We start from the raw sequence: 17,066 nt of genomic DNA on the forward strand, positions 1-17,066 counted from the left end.
AATATAAAATATATATATGGTGTTTTTGTATTCACTAACAAAAATCTGTAAATAGTTCCCCATCTTATCCCTTTTTTTAAAAATTTAACTAAAATCGTTTCTAAGTCTCTTAATCTTATAAAGAATTAAAAAGACATATGTTGTTATAAAAATTATTTTATGGATTTGTGTTACGTAATTCTGTACAGTCCATTAATACTGACCAACAACCATTGACTTATTGGCGATATTAATATTGTTAAAGATAAATGCAGTAATAGATATTAGAAATATATAATTATGTGCCATGCTCAACAGTCTTTTGATTATATGAAAACATTGGAAGTGGAAGAAATTATGGTCAAAAACAAATACATTTTTCATATAATAAAGTAAAACAGTTATCTTTTAAAATATTACACAGATTTTACCCTGTTAAATAATTATTTGAACGGTTCAAACTGGATCTGGAAAACTCTTGTGAGTTTTACTCCAAATTATTTTGGGTAGATGTCTCTTCTAGGGTGTTTGGTGCATTAATACAAATAGAAATGTATGATGTTGTTGTTGTTGTTGTTTTTTTTTTTATATAAGATACCATTGATTCTAACAAATATCTTATGCAAATAATTGTTTTACTTGGAAAATATCACATTCATATAAAGAAATGGGCTAAAGCGAAGCCAAATTGTGAACATTTTATTAAAGAAATTAAGCAATATGGTACTACTTTGCAAAATATTAGAAACAGAAAAGCTAAAAAGACATATAAAGCACTGTCACTTTGATTTGGTTAATTAAAAGTTTTAATTTGTCTTTTAGCCCATTTTTCTCTCTCTGTATAGCTTTTTTCTATTTCTTCTATTACTGTTGTGAGGTGTATATATTTTATTAATATATAGCCTACATAATTGCATAATAAAAAACACTTTTTTAAAATTAACAGACAACGCATTTTAAACGTTTTAAAGAAAAAATGGGACACTGAAAATACTCAAAAACAAAAACCTAGTTAGTTTTTTGGCATTAAAGTGTCCTTGTGTTTTGGGAAAAGTATTTCAGTCAGATTACATTTGCCTTGAATTCCCTCTAAGTATTGCAGTATCTCTACAAGTGTGAAAACATGAGTTTTTATACTCACGCCTAAGAATTTCTAATCAGATTTGCCACCAAAAATCAATATATACAATGAACTTGTTCAATCCTAAACAATTAAAACAATCTAAACACCGTGTTTTATGGTTTGTATGTGGTAATTGAATTAAGTCTAACAGTTAAAGTCAAACAAATGAAAAATAAATAAATAAAATTCCACGCTTACTAAAAAAAAAAGTACGAACTACAAACCCCATGAACCCTTGCGCGTCTGCATTATGCGTCATCAGAACGAGCGGGACGAAGAAGCTGGGTGTAGTACATCTGCACCCAGAAAATCATATTAAACACCACCTGTAAGTACAATATACACATATTTATACGCGAAATTTGTTCCGACGAGTGTCTGGAGGCTGTAAATAGGCTGCGTCACTTAAAACGTGGTTTGCGTGCTAGTTATGTGTCAGTGCGTATGAATCTAAAAACACATGTTCATAAAGACACGAACATTTAAATGTAAACATACACACATCAGTTTAGGAGTCAATACAGGGGTTACACTGTTAATAATATTTAACGTTTTAACTTGTAAAGTAGGTTTACACGGGATGAGCTTATCAGTGAAGCTTAATTAATATTGATAAAACTATATTTAATAACTAGTTCACATTGCTAATAATAGTTTATGGACCAAAAAACAGTCATAAACTGAAATGTAAACATCAATAATAAATCAATAAGTGAGCTTTCCATTAATGTATGGTTTGTTATGATAGGACAATATTTAGCTGAGATACAGCTATTTAATATATATATATATATATATATATATATATATATATATATATATACACGCACACATACACAGAGAGAGAGAATCGCCTTTAAAATGACAAAATTTTAAATTACTAACAAAATATCTTAATGGAACATGATCTTTACTTAATATCCTAATGATTTTTGGCATAAAGGAAAAATCGCTAATTTTGACTCATACAATGTGTTGTTGGCTATTGCTAGGGTCATATATAAAATGAAAAGTAAATATATTAGTAAAAACATTAATTAGTAAAACATGAAGTGGGTTTGATTCTAATGTGCAAACTGTCTTTATTATTCACATAAACTTTCTTTGTCTCTTTAGCGGAAGATAAAGAGACAAAGGGGATGAGTTTATCAGCGCAGTTTAATTAATAATAAAAACTATGTTTAATTAATAATTTGCATTGCTAATAATAGATTACGGACCAAAAATATCCATTTTTGTAAACTATGATTTATACATCAATAATAAATCAATAAATAAGCTTTTCATTGATGTATTTTTTGTTATGATAGGACAATATTTGAACGAGATACAACTATTTAAGAAATTAATAATTAAAAGAAATATTTATATTTTGAAATAGAGCATCTTAGCAATGCGTGTTACTAATCAAAAATTAAGTTTTGATATGTTTCTGGTAGGAAATTTAGTAAATATCTTCATGGAACATGATCTTTATTTATTATCCTAATGATTTTTGGCATTAAAGAAAAATCGATCATTTTGACCCATGCAATGTGTTGTTGGCTATTGCTAGGGTCACATATAAAATAAAAAGTAAAAATATTAGTAAAAACATTAATTAATACTAAATAATTAAGTGGGTTTGATTCTGATGTGTGTCAAATATTATCTTTATAATTCACATGAACTTTCTTTGTCCCTTTAGCAGAAGAGACGCAATCAAGTTGAGCTCTTGTGAGTTTCTGTATTTTCTAAAGTTGGTGTCAAGATGGCATCTGACGCTGTGGCAAATCTCGCCGACTCATTGGCGAAAACTCAAGTCGATGAGGGCGAGCTCAGTTACAAAGGACAGGGCCTTAAACTGGACAACGCTCAGTCTGGTGAGCTGCCGATCGTCTCTTAATTTCACACGTTTGTGCATCAGTATAAAAGAGTATGAACAGATGTAATGTTGTGTTGTGTGCAGTGGAGGAGATGGTGAAGGCGATCGAGGAGTTTGACGGTCTGCGTGCTCTCAGGCTGGAGGGAAACACCATCGGCGTGGAGGCTGCGCAAACCATCGCCAAAGCTCTGGAGAAGAAGAGCGACCTGCAGGTGCACGTGCTAATCATCTCAACTTCTTTCATTTGTACCTAAACTCTAAACATATCCTAAAACAGGAGTTTTCAGCTTGTGGATCATGACCTCAAAAGTTTAAAAGCAACAGAAAAACAATGCTAAATCAAGTAATTTAATGTACCCAGTCATGCAATCTAAGTACAGAGAAATAAACCAAATTATCAGCTTTTAAAAAGCACGATAAAGACAAATAACGTGTGTTTAGTTGATTGTGTCAAATCAAAAGCTACAGCATTTCTTTCAACTTTATGTAATTTGATGGAATTTCATCAAAGATGAACAAATATGAACTGTATGGTGGATAAAATATGATGTGGGAAATAAAATGAGAAATTGTATTTCAATGCATTATTTTCCCCCAAGAGTCTTTGGATTTTTTAAGCATTTTGAATATAGAATTTATTGAAATATTCTTTTGAAAGTTTAAACACATTTGGTTATACTTTGTCTAACTAATCTCAATTTTTTTTTCTCTCATTTTAGTGCTGCCACTGGAGTGACATGTTTACTGGCCGCCTGCGAGCTGAGATTCCTCCAGCGCTGGTAAGATGGTTTTTATATACAGTATTTTAGAGCAAACTCTATCAAACCCAGTGCATTCACAGTTAGCAGTCATAACTATAACAGACTGTTTAACGCTCGTAAACGTCTCCTCTCTAGGTTTCTCTGGGCAATGCGTTAATCACAGCTGGAGCTCGTCTGAAGGTTTTGGATCTGAGTGATAACGCTTTCGGACCCGATGGTGTGAAAGGCATCGAGACGCTGCTCAAGAGCGCAGCCTGCCACACACTGCAGGAATTGCGCCTGAACAATTGCGGAATGGGCATCGGAGGAGGAAAGGTGGGTGGGGTTTATGATAATGATGTCGTCATGCACTGATAAAGTGGCCGTCACTGTAGTAGTCTATTATAATGCCAATTTATTTCTCTGGAAATTTTGTGTTACCTGCTTTTCTAGATCCTGGCGGCGGCTCTTATGGTGTGTCATAAGGAGTCAAGTGCGCTCGGCGCACCCTTGCAGCTGAAGGTGTTCATCGCAGGCAGGAACAGATTGGAGAACGATGGAGCCACAGCGCTGGCGCAGGCCTTTCAGGTGCTGAACCATATGAGAAATGACCCTGAACTACAGTTCTCCAAAATAATACTAATCATTTTTCTTGATTTTCAATCATTTGGTGTTATAAAATCTATGTGATTGCTGCCCTTTGTCATTTGGTCCATTATGGATGTTGTCCGATTTCCTCAGCTGATTGATCCTTTGGTGCTGGTCTATTGCTTTGTCTTTTCCATTAGTTCACTAGTGTTGTTCCATTGGTGTTGTTTAATCTTTTCTATTGGTGCACTTGTGTTGGTTCTTTGGTATTGTTTTATCTTCTCCATCGGTCCACTGATGCTGATTCATTGGTCCATTGCTTTGTCTTCTCCATTGGTCTGCTGATGTTGGTCCATTGCTTTAACTACTCTATTGGTCCATTAGTTAATCCATTGCTTTATCTTCTCAATTGCTCCATTGGTGTTGGTCCATTGCTTTATCTTCTCCATTGCTCAATTGGTGTTGGTCCATTGGTCTATTGCTTTGTCTTCTCCATTGTTCCACTGGTTGATCCATTGCTTTATCTTCTCCATTGGTCTGCTGATGTTGGTCCATTGGTCCACTGGTTGGTCCATTGCTTTATTTTCTCCATTGCTCAATTGGTGTTGGTCCATTGGTCCACTGGTTGGTCCATTGCTTTATTTTCTCCATTGCTCAATTGGTGTTGGTCCATTGCTTTATTTTCTCCATTGCTCAATTGGTGTTGGTCCATTGGTCCACTGGTTGGTCCATTGCTTTATCTTCTCCATTGGTCCACTGGTGTTGGTCCATTGGTCTGCTGATGTTGGTCCATTGCTTTATCTTCTCCATTGATGCACTGGTGTTGGTCAATCGGTCCATTATGTCAGTCCATTGATTTATCTTCTTCATTGGTCCACTGGTGTTGGTCCATTGCTTTATCTTCTTCATTGGTCCATTAATATTGCTCTATTGCTTTATCTTATTCATTGATGCATTGGTGTTTGTCCATTGGTCCATTAATGTTGGTCCATTGTTTTATACACTCTATTGGTCCACTGGTGTTAGTCCATTGCTTTATCTTCTCCATTGATCTGCTGATGTTGGTCCATTGCTTTAACTACTCTATTGGTCCATTAGTTAATCCATTGCTTTATCTTCTCAATTGCTCCATTGGTGTTGATCCATTGCTTTATCTTCTCCATTGCTCAATTGGTGTTGGTCCATTGGTCTATTGCTTTGTCTTCTCCATTGTTCCACTGGTTGATCCATTGCTTTATCTTCTCCATTGGTCTGCTGATGTTGGTCCATTGGTCCACTGGTTGGTCCATTGCTTTATTTTCTCCATTGCTCAATTGGTGTTGGTCCATTGGTCCACTGGTTGGTCCATTGCTTTATTTTCTCCATTGCTCAATTGGTGTTGGTCCATTGCTTTATTTTCTCCATTGCTCAATTGGTGTTGGTCCATTGGTCCACTGGTTGGTCCATTGCTTTATCTTCTTCAATGCTCCACTTGTGTTGGTCCATTGGTCTATTGCTTCTTATTCTCCATTGGTCCACTGGTGTTGGTCCATTCGTCTATTTCTTTTTCTTCTCCATTGGTCTGTTGGTGTTGGTCCATTGATTTTTCCTCTTCATTGTACCACTGGTGTTGGTCCATTTGCTTTATCTTCTCAATTGATCTATTGGTGTTTATTTATCTTCCCAGTTAATTGGCAGTCTGGAGGAAGTGCACATGCCCCAAAATGGCATCAATTACCAAGGAGTCACAGCTTTAGCCACAGCAATGCAGCACAACCCACAACTGCGAGTCCTGAACCTCAACGACAACACTTTCACCAAGAGAGGAGCGATCGCCATGGCACAGGTACACTGGAAAACAAATACTGCGATTTAGCTGGAAAATCAGTGGAATTATTTAAGATCTGTATGAGATCAGCTGAATGTAAAAACAAAGTTGTTTAAAATTAGTAAACGTTTTAACCATGTTATTACATTTTTTTCTATTATGAAAGAAGAAACGTTATGGAAGCAAAATAGCCCAAAATGTATCAGTGAATGAAAACCAATGCTTTTTTTTTTTCCTATGTTTTCTGTTTGCTAGGCATTGAAACACCTGCGCAATGTGCAAGTGATAAATTTTGGTGACTGTCTCGTTCGGTCTGAAGGAGCCAGTGCCATAGCAGAGACCCTGAAAGAAGGACTGCCAATTCTCAAGGTACTGATAAATGATCAGTTTCTAAAGTATTATGAGTGCTGTGGAGCATTGGTTAAAAGACTTGACAAAGACAAATGATTACATGATCAATCCTAAATCTTTAAACATGCTTGTCTCACTCTCACCAGGAGCTGAATCTGTCTTTTGGGGAAATCACAGAGGAAGCTGCACTGGAAGTGGCTCGATCTGTCCAGCACAAAGATCAGTTAAAAAAACTAGACCTGAACGGTACAAACACACATACATCAACACTGAAACAGAAGAAATGTCATGGCAGTGATGGTTAAGATGGTTTGGTTTAGCCAAGTTGGACTCTCAAACCCATGGAGGTTTGAGTGACATTTAAAATTTAATGAAGATTAATTGTTACGTAAAGGCCATGTATTTGTCTATTTGTTATGAAAGTTGATAACACATTGTTTAATACGCTGAAATGCATTAACGGTGAAAAAACTATTTTATGGGATTTTACAGTTATTTAAAGTTAAAACTATTTATTTTTTACTTAAAATAAAATAAACATTAACTAAAATGAACAAAATAAATCAGCGAGTTGCCAAAGAAATATCTCGTTTTCATTGAGATATACAAAAATTACTAAACTTAACTGAACTAAAAATGACTAAAAGCTATATAATTAAAATAGTCATTTATTAAAACTTTATTTAAACTAAATTATTAAAACTTTAACTAAAATTAATATGAAAAATTGTGATAACATTAATTAAAAGTAACTAAAGTAAAACTATAAAAAAAACATGCTTGTCAATGGAACTAATGCTGAAATAAAATATAAACATTTTAATAAAAATTTTTTTACACTAAATGAAAATTGGAAAGTTCAAGCACTAAAATCAGTAATTGAAAAAAATATATAAATAGTAGTATAAAACACAACCAAATACCCAGCTAACAATTTGGGAACGTTAGTTTTTGGTTCCCAGAATGTTCCCGAAACGTTCCCAAGAATGTTCCCTGTTGGTTAGCCAGGAAAGTTTTCTTAACGTAAATAGATCATTGCCTTTAGGTTAGGGGAACGTTCTCAGAATGTTGCGGGAATGTTCAATTTAGGTTAGGGGAACATTCCGGCAACATTCTTAAAACTTCAAAATAACCTGCAGGGAACGTTCCCAAAATGTTCTCATTTGGTTCCCAAAAAAATAACCAAATGGGAACCATATGGGAATGTTAGGGGAACGCTCTGTGTTTGCTGGGTAAAAACACATAAAAAATGAACTGAAATAATAATGAAAGCTGAAAATATCAAAAAATAAAAGCTCATTCAAAATATTAATAAAAACTATAAATAATATATACGTAATACTAAACTAACACTGGTTAGATTTATATCATTTACATTTATATATTTTAAAATTACACTGAAGTAATACTGACACATCCACAACATATGTTTGTGTTTGTCTTTAGGAAACAGTCTCGGTGAAGAAGGCTGTGAAAATCTGAAAGAAGTGATGGAGAACATGAACATGGGAGACAAACTGGGCTCTCTGAGGTCTGAAACACACTCTAAACTCATTGTGACATTGTCTTCATGACAGTTCAGCACATTTCCCTCCCAAATTCTCTATATATTCTCTAATATTTGATTTGTGTGTTGCGTATGAATGAGCGTAATTCCTTCTCATGTCACAGTGATGACGAGGGAGAACCTGAGGAAGATGAAGATGAGGAGGAGGACGATGATGATGACGACGATGATGATGAGGATGTGGAGGAGGAAGAGGAGGAAGTAGATGAAGAAGAAGAAGAGGAGGGAGAAGGAGATGAAGAAAAGAGTGAATTAAATCAGGTTTGATCAATTTGTGTAGTTTGAAGTACAATTCAAAACAGAAAACTTACCTGAGATCAAAATAAACATGGATCTGTTTATGTAGTTTTCAACGCCGCCTTCAGCACCTCGTACTCCAGACGTCTCGTCTTTCCTGAGCTTTCCGTCTCCAGACAAACTCCTGCGACTCGGGTCAAAGAGAAGCTCCCTCATCCAGCAGCAGGTCAGTGTTTGCAGCTTGTAGCTTTTACAGTCTTTTAATTAATACCAGGGCTCTTAAAACACTTGCCCTTCTACAATTTAAGGCCTGAAAAAGGTCTTAAATTGAGGCAAAGTAAATAAACATCCTTAAATTGAAATACATAATTAAGAGAGTTGATGCTTAATAAAAGAACAACTTTCCGTCAATGGGGGATGAAAATGTGGTTTTCATTTGAATTAAGTTGATGTTTCTGAGTCCATTGGCAAGTATTTATAATTGTTTTAATTGTAAACTCACATTTAGGGAGACACTCCAAGCAAAGACAGTTTTTTTTTTATTTCATGCACCTGTCAAGTTTGAGATTTTGGGCTTTTCCGTGTTTCATATAGGTTTATTTTTTTCATACTAGTGGAAAGAAAACATCCAAAAGACACTGTTAAGTGTTTGTTGTATAGCACTTTTTCTATTTACGTCAATAGATTTAAATTAAAATACATATTTTTAAAGGCCATTTTCTCAAAATTAGTTTTTTTTCTCTGAGCCAAAAATATAAACTTCAGCAGCACTTACACACACCTAACTTTACATTTTTATTCCTGTCTATATCCTGAAGGTTTTTACAGTGTTATTTGTTCATATATAATGTTCTTGATTTTATACAACATTTTATTCCCCCCAAAATGGTAAAAAAAATACATTTGTTTTCTGTCTGTTGTTTTTTTTTCTGAATTATGGAGTGACAATATGAGATGCCCATAATCCCCTCTGTAAAAACATTTGACTCTAATATGTCAAAAAATTTTGAAACTGGCTTCATCCAGTGTTTAGATCTTGTATTAGATCTTGTACTAGAAATGTATGCAAATTAGCGCATATTTCATTAAATTATGCCTCATTTTGCATATTTAAACCTAACATTTTAGAAAACTTGTAATACAAAATATGTTTGCAATTATCAATGTAATCAATCAACAGGGTAAGTAAGGTGATAACTATTAGTTTTACCCTTGTCACCTGCAGTGCCTTGCCTTAATTTTGTTACATTTCAAGACTTAATAGACTTTCTGTTCTTCTTTTCTATTCTTTTTGTAAATGTAAAATTAAATAAAGACATTTTTATGACCTGTAGAAACCCTGTTGCTTAGTCTTAAAAAGGTCTTTAAAAAAGCTTTTGTTTACCTTCATAAAACCCTGATTATGTCTAAACCCTGTGTAATAATTGTGGGGGGTTTTTGCAGGTGGATGTGTTGGATGTGAGTAAGACAGTGGAAGCGTTTCTGAAGATCTCATCTGTGTATAAGGAAGACGACGCGGAGGTTAAATCGGCCGTACTGGAGAGCATCGGTGAGAGAAACATCCAGCGGATGACTGCTAATCGATCTGAGATGCCTGACTGATTCTCGTGTGTCTGTGTTTCAGACGCAGTGCTGAGTAAAGCCTTCTTCACACCTTCCTTCCAGGGCTTGAGTTTTGTGTCGTCGTTGCTGGTGATGCTCGGACTGTTGAAGGTACAAACGTTAAGCGAATTCAGGCTGGGAGTGAAAACTGAGTTAGTCTGTTTCTGAAAAAATGTAACATATGTACACCAAGGTTATTTTCGTAAATGAAAACTAAAAGACGAAAACTACTGATCAGAAAACGTTTTCGTAAACTGAAATAAAATACTAAACTAAAACGAAACAAACCTAATACATTTTAATGAAAAACTAACTGAAATAAAATAATAATTGACAAAAATAAATAAATTGACATGATTCGGATATGTTAAAGGGTCAAAAAAAAGAAGTCACACTTGGCTCCTTTGCGGTCAAAAATGACCGACATAGGAAATGAATGGGAAATAAGAAAAAATGCAGTAATTCAGAGAAACATTTGGTGGTACAAGCTACAAATCAGCCACTGTGCTAAAAAAGTGTTCAGCAATCAAGGAGTGACACGTTTTTGAGCATATGTAAAATAAAATGAATACGTTTTTTTATTAAAGTTAAGTTTACGTTTTTTTTAATGCCACCAGATGACACAATTCTCACTTTAAAAAAAAAGGATTTTAAATGCTTTCACTCTATTTTAACGTGAAATGTTGCATTTATTGAAAAAAAAAATTAATTATTAAAAAAAAAGTTCATTAAAATTGTATAAATATTGCATAGTATCATAAAAGCTCCTCAAAATTCTAAATAATAATCACAAAATATTAGTGAACAAAAATGTATTTGATATAGTTTTTCCTGAAGAAAAAAAAAAGTGACTTTTTAAGGCTTTGGTTCATTTTTGACTGTGAAGGAGCCAAGTGTGACTCCTAAATAAAGAGCCCCAGAGGGTTAATTGCGAGTTTTTTGAGAGAGAAAAAAACCGTTTGTAGCAAAAAATGCATCTAAATATATTTTGCGGTCCCACAGAAAACATTTTGGGAGCATTTGCAATCAAAACTGCAGTCGGTTTCATCACCATCAACATCAACCATGACTAGAACTGTTGGGCGTGATGGTGAAAAGTGTTTTTGCATTTCATTTCTCTGTAGAGTGAAGACAAGCTGAAGCCAGTGAAGGTCGTCCCAGGACATCTACAATGTTTGGAGCATGCAGTGAAACAGAGTTACTTCCCTCGAGAACACATCACTGTCCTGAATGCCTTCATGGGCAGGTAACTTAAACAAATGTGTTTACGTTCATGAGCTTTATTTTCAGAATGTGACGTGATTGATTTTTATATGCAGGCCGAATAAATCGCTGGAGCCGTGCAGCAGCGCTCGAGACCGTCTGAAATCCACCCTGCAGAAACTCACACCTGAGAGCTGAACAAATTCTGAAACACACACAAGCTTAAATGACTTCCATCTGATTGTTAATATTAAACTGTCATATCATGTCTTGAAACCTGTCTTCCTGCCTAGTTGTTCTTCCATCTAAGAAAAAAAATGTTAAAACGATAAAACTGTAATATTGTAAAATATTATTGCAATTTAAAATAACCGTTTTCTATTTTAATATACTCAAAAAGTAAAAAAAACAAAACAATGGGAATCTTTTGTAACAATGCATTACCGTTCAATATTTTAGGTTCAGTAAATTATTTGTATTCAGCATTGATTTGTGTTAAATTGATTAACAGTAGTAGACTTTCTGTTTTGAATAAATGCTGTTCTTTTTTTAACATTTTATTCAGCAGACAATCTTAAAAACAAGTATCACAGGTTTCAAAAAATATTAAGCAGCACAACTTTTTCCAATGTTGATATGTCAGCATATTAGACCGATTTCTGAAGGATCATCCATCCAGGTACACACAGACCATAAACAGAATAAATAAATAAGATTGAATACAAAAATATTTTTTTACTATCTCTCTGTGAGCTGTCGCAGTTTGAGTATAGTTGTGTGTAAATGCATAGATAAACAGCGCTTTGTCAGGATCTAGAACAACAAAAACATTAAAAATCTAAATCAAATAAAACATTTTTATTGTAAGATTAAGCATGAAAGACTGCTAATTTTCAACACTTTTTTTTAAAGATGACTGAATCGAGGGGCTTTACTTTATAGCAGTAAATACATAATGGTTTTGCATATCGGGCTCATAAATGTGCAATGACAGGATATAACATCATAGAAAGAAGAATAACTTTATTTAAAAACAACAATGAAGAACAAGTTCAAAATAAATCTTGGTGTCTCTTAAAAGTGTTAAGTTTCCTGAGCAAGAACAGTTTGTAAAAATCTTTGACTTTCCTCTTTCATGAAAGAGTAAGCAAACTACAAGTAGCACATAAGCATTATAAGACAACTGAACATCGTATGAAACTCATAAGCACAATGATGATATACAGTGCTGCTTGAAAGCTGTTTTCAGTCAACGCAATGACTATCAAATGCCAGCATGTGACCGGTTTTATTCAGAAAAACAGGGATCCATCAAAGTCATGTTTGTGATAATGAATCATGTCATGAACAAATGAGATTACTAGGACCTTGGACAAAGATTTGATGTTGCTCATCAGGCTAGAAAAGGTTACAAAACCATCTTTGAAGGGTTTGGACTCCACAAATCCACGGTCAGACAGATTGTGTACAAATTAAGGAAATTCAAGACCACCGTTACCTTCCTGAGAAGGGGTCGACCAACAAAGATCACTCCAAAGCAGAACGTGTAATAGTCTGCAAGGTTGCACAAGTTCCCAGGGAAACTTCTAAGCAACTAAAGATCTTTCTCACATTGTAGTACCTGAGTAGATTACACGCATGTCTAGATACATCGTAATATTGATGAATAACCGGCAGGAATTCTAGGGAAGCGCCCAAATGGTCAAGTCGTACGAACAACATGAGATCGAATTCATGGCATGGTGGGGGCTGTGAGTCTCACACACACACACACACACACAGACACACAGAGAGAGAGAGAGAGAGAGAGAGAGGCGCGCGCAGGCCTCTGTGTTAAGAGAGTGAGAGAGTTAGTTTTTAAACGTTTTTTTTTTTTTTTTTTTTTGCAAACCTTACACCAACAACGATCATTCTTGGACAAAGAGGAAAATTTAGAAGGAAAAACAATTTCTTTATTGATTGCATTTTCTTTATTCTGATGTTTCTCGGGGTCAACCATGCGAACATGTGTGCTCAGTGAAGAGGTCATGAGCGAGAGAGCATTAGGGACATAGAGAGAGATGGAGGATTAGTGAAGAGGTCATATTATTGATGAAGTTCACTGGGAAAGCGCCAAATGTTCACGTAGTATAACAATCCACAGATTTCTTAAAACAGATATGTATACAGTGCCTTGCGAAATTATTCATACCCCTTCATTTTTTTTTTTTTTTTTTCCAAAAAATAGTTTTTTAACATTTGTGCAAATTTATTAAAAATAAAAAACTGAAAAGATCCCGTTGCATAAGTATTCATACCCTTTTCTGGGACACTCGACATTTAGCCCAGGATAGCCCAGTTTAGAGATAAACTGTGCCAAATTCATTTGAATGAGTCTGATTTAGAAAGGCACACACCTCTCAGAAAAGGTCTAACAGCTGAAAATGCATATCAGAGCAAAAACCAAGTCCTGAGGTCAAGATAACTGCCTGTCGAGCTCAGTGACAGACTTGCATTAAGGCAATGATCTAGGGAAGAGTTCAGAAAAAAATCTGCTGCATTGAAGGTTCACAGAAGCATGTAGCCTCCATTATCCATAATGGAAGACGACTGGAACAACTAGGACTCTAGAAAATGTCTGCCAGCCCCCATCCAAGCTGACAGAGCTTGACAGGTGAAAAGGTGAGGCAAAGAATGGCAGATAATTGCCAAATGCAGATGCGCAAAGCTTGTCACCTCATACCCAAAAAGACTTGAGGCTGTAAAGGTGCTTCAACTATGTATGAGTTAAGGGTATGAATACTTATGCAATTTACTTATTTCAGTGTTTTATTTTTAATAAATTTGTAAAATTAGCAAATCTGGTTTTTGCTTTGTCATTATTATGGTGTATGGAGTGTAAATTGATGTGGGGGAAAACTAATTTAAAGCAGTTTAACATAATGCTGCAACAAAACAAAATGTGAAAAAAATTAAGGGGTATGAATACTTTTGCAAGGCACGAGGTTAGAACTAATTCGTACCCCCTGCGAAAATGACAGGAGCGGCTGTGGGGGCTGTGAGACGCAGACGCACACTCAAATAGAGACGCACTCATGACTGTTTAAACAAAGACTTTTTAAACAGATTTTACTCTTATCATTTAATTTAACTATTTATATTAATTATTATTATTATTATATTGCTGAAAAAGCATTTTATATACATCCATCAAATTACATGTATGGGTACTTTTACATATAGCGTGATAGGCACTGAAAAACCTGTTCAAATGATTCTGTTTTGTAAGTCGAGCTCATATAGCACACGCACAGGCTAGGAAGAGAGTATGAGAGCGAGGTTCGAGAAAATGGGCCCCACGCACACAGACGGAGACTCTTTAAGTAAATCTCTTAAGTCTTTTATTATTATTATTATTATTTTAAAATATATATTTAATTGTTATGTTTACTATTATTTGTGCTGGTACTAATTTTAAAATTGTTTATTTATGTCGTTGTTCATCTTTTTTGAAGCTCCCCTATTTATCTATTAGCCGGGGCTCATGAACGCAACCTGATGCCCCACAACGGATGCGGGACCAGACCGTAAAATCTCTGAACCATTCTTCAGCTTCATTCCTCACCCGTTGTCCAGACGGTCACGCACATATGCCATCTTTTCTCTACCCTGATCCACTACTTATATGTCTTCTTGCATTCAAAGCACATGTAGGCTACTCTCTCACAGCAGTGTGTATTTTTTGATGCGCTTTTAAATGCATTAGCTGTGAAAAACTCTTTCCGCACAGATTACATGAATGTGTCGTCTCGTTTGTGTTGACTTTATGGTATGTCTTCAGGTCTGAAGCCCTCAGAGATGTTTTGCAGCATTGATCTCGCGTACAGTTTGTGCATCTTAAGTCTTGCTGAGTGTGCAAAAATCCTCCCACATTGATCACAAGTTAATGGCTTCTCTCCAGTGTGAACTAGAAATAAAAATGTGTGAATTAGCATCCGTTATTTTATAACAGACATATATAGATGTTTCATGTCAAAATAATAATAATAAAAAATACATAACAGTAGTTAGAACAAAAATCAAAGAGTATATTTAAGGTTCATATATAGTATGGCCCCAAAATACTCATTGAATGTCACTTTTTTTAATCTTTGTTTGGAGAGCAACTATACTCAAAAGGTTTTTGTCATTTCACTCAGTTCTTTGTTCTCCTTGTTTTCTTCAATCAACTCTGAAATACAATTTAAAATGGTTAATTTTCAGTAAATAAAAGAAGAGAAATGTGGACAAAGAATCGAACCCTGTTATTGTCAGGGTCGTGTATTGGAGGTGAAGTGGTGGAGATCCAAACAGAAGCCGGGGAAACGGAATACAAACAAAAACACTTTCAGAAAAACAAACATAAATCCGGGAGCACATGGAAAACACAAAGTAACATCATCGACGGACAAAGGGAAGTGAGCAGACATAGACTTTTATACACAGCAAACAGGGTGTGGTTACAAACGAGATAACGAGATGACGAGGGGGAAATACAAATATGGGCATGACTAAACCAAAATAGACAAAACCAGGAGGGAGAGACAAGGACTAAACCATTATCATGGGAAACATAGGGGGGAAAACACTAGGAAAACAGAACAGGACAGGACAAAATACTGACAGTTATAATAGTGTAAAGTAGATAATTGTTTCACAAAATTTTCATTCACGTCATTTTGATGCATTTTTATAAATATATTTTAAATGTTCGCAAAATATTTTATAGATTTGTTTTTATTGTTTTATACATTTGTTTATATTTTTATTGATTTATATTTTATAAATACATTTTATTTATTTGTCCCTGAAATTTTGCCATGAGGTAAACTGATCTTCAAATTATTATTTTTGAAACATTAAAGATATGTTGAAAATAAAGATAATTTAATCATCCAATTACTATTGTTGTGCATTAAAAAGTGCAGTTACTAATAATATTACACATTTATTTCTTGGTAATACACATTTGACTATAAAGCACTGAGCTTCAAAATGTACTTTTACACTGCAAAAAATTGTCTTTTTTCCAGGCAAAATATCTTAAAATTCTTAAATCAAAACGGATTTTCTAGACAAGTAAAAATTATTGCCATGTTCTTAGAAAAAAAGAAGTCAAAATTTTGTGAGTTTTTGCTTAGAGCAAGCAAAATAATCTGCCAGTAGGGTAAGCAAAATAATCTAATTTCAAGCAGAAAGCAATATTGTTTTGCTTAAATCAATGACAGATTATTTTGCTTGTTTCAAGCAAAAGCTCTCTTAATTTAGACTTTTTTTTTTTTTTTTACTTATTAGTTGGACAAGGCGGTGGTCGCACAGTTTAAAAAAAGTTTAGTCGCAGCAGAAAGATGGTCGCAGTCTGTCTTATTATTGGATGCTTCAGATATATTACAGCAAATCTAAATCTGCTTAAAGCTTAATAACCATCATCACTATTAATAAAGAAAGAAAAAAATAAACACCAACCTGTTTGTTCTTCAGTGTGTTTCATTCTGTAGGGTTTTGTATCTCTGGTCTTCTCTCTGTCCTCTTTAAAAAACTCAGTCTTTGCAAATTTCAGCTCTTCCTGGTGATTTGTTGCTTGTCTTGTAAACTTATGAGAATATTCCAGCATTTATTGGTGAATTACAGTGAGCGAAGCTTCACTAATGATGATGCGATTCTTGTGAGAGGAGCTGATCTGTCAACATAATAATAAAGATATATAGGCCCAGGGTGCGATTTGCCAGGGGAATTATTTTATTATTATTTTATTATTTTGAAACATCCCATGAAGCTGCCCCTGCGTCCCGATCTAAATCACATTATTCGCCGTATACGCGCTTTAAAGGAACACTTTTTTTTGGAATAGGCTCATTCCCCAACTCCCCCACCAAGTATAATTAATGTGACTATAGCAATTTATGCCTCAAGTTATTTCACTATTATAATCATGTATCTGCCTGGGTGTGTATGGACCTGCAGGAGAATGAAATGTGCAGACATTG

General features: G+C 34.7%; 2 protein-coding genes across 3 annotated transcripts in view; one reads left to right on the forward strand and one right to left on the reverse strand.

The window, feature by feature from the left end:
- The window catches only part of LOC141290255 (interferon-induced very large GTPase 1-like), a 453,394-nt gene that overhangs the window by 145,556 nt on the left and 290,772 nt on the right, over positions 1 to 17,066 (reverse strand). The gene's annotated exons all lie outside the window — the stretch shown is intronic.
- Positions 1,360 to 11,337, forward strand: rangap1a (RAN GTPase activating protein 1a). Of its 2 annotated transcripts, none has more exons than XM_073836527.1 (16): positions 1,360 to 1,430; positions 2,790 to 2,964; positions 3,051 to 3,178; positions 3,686 to 3,745; positions 3,863 to 4,042; positions 4,160 to 4,294; positions 5,961 to 6,119; positions 6,357 to 6,470; positions 6,599 to 6,698; positions 7,899 to 7,983; positions 8,124 to 8,280; positions 8,366 to 8,482; positions 9,700 to 9,805; positions 9,881 to 9,969; positions 10,983 to 11,104; positions 11,178 to 11,337. In XM_073836527.1, exons 2-16 carry the CDS (start codon positions 2,853 to 2,855, stop codon positions 11,257 to 11,259), a joined length of 1,746 nt encoding a protein of 581 aa, XP_073692628.1. In that variant the 5' UTR covers positions 1,360 to 1,430; positions 2,790 to 2,852; the 3' UTR covers positions 11,260 to 11,337. The 2 variants fall into 2 exon arrangements, with proteins under 2 accessions (XP_073692628.1, XP_073692638.1); XM_073836537.1 differs by having other exon boundaries at positions 1,362 to 1,430; positions 2,793 to 2,964.

The sequence above is a fragment of the Garra rufa genome, chromosome 1 (genome assembly GCF_049309525.1).
Source record: "Garra rufa chromosome 1, GarRuf1.0, whole genome shotgun sequence".
Classification (NCBI taxonomy): Eukaryota; Metazoa; Chordata; class Actinopteri; order Cypriniformes; family Cyprinidae; genus Garra; species Garra rufa.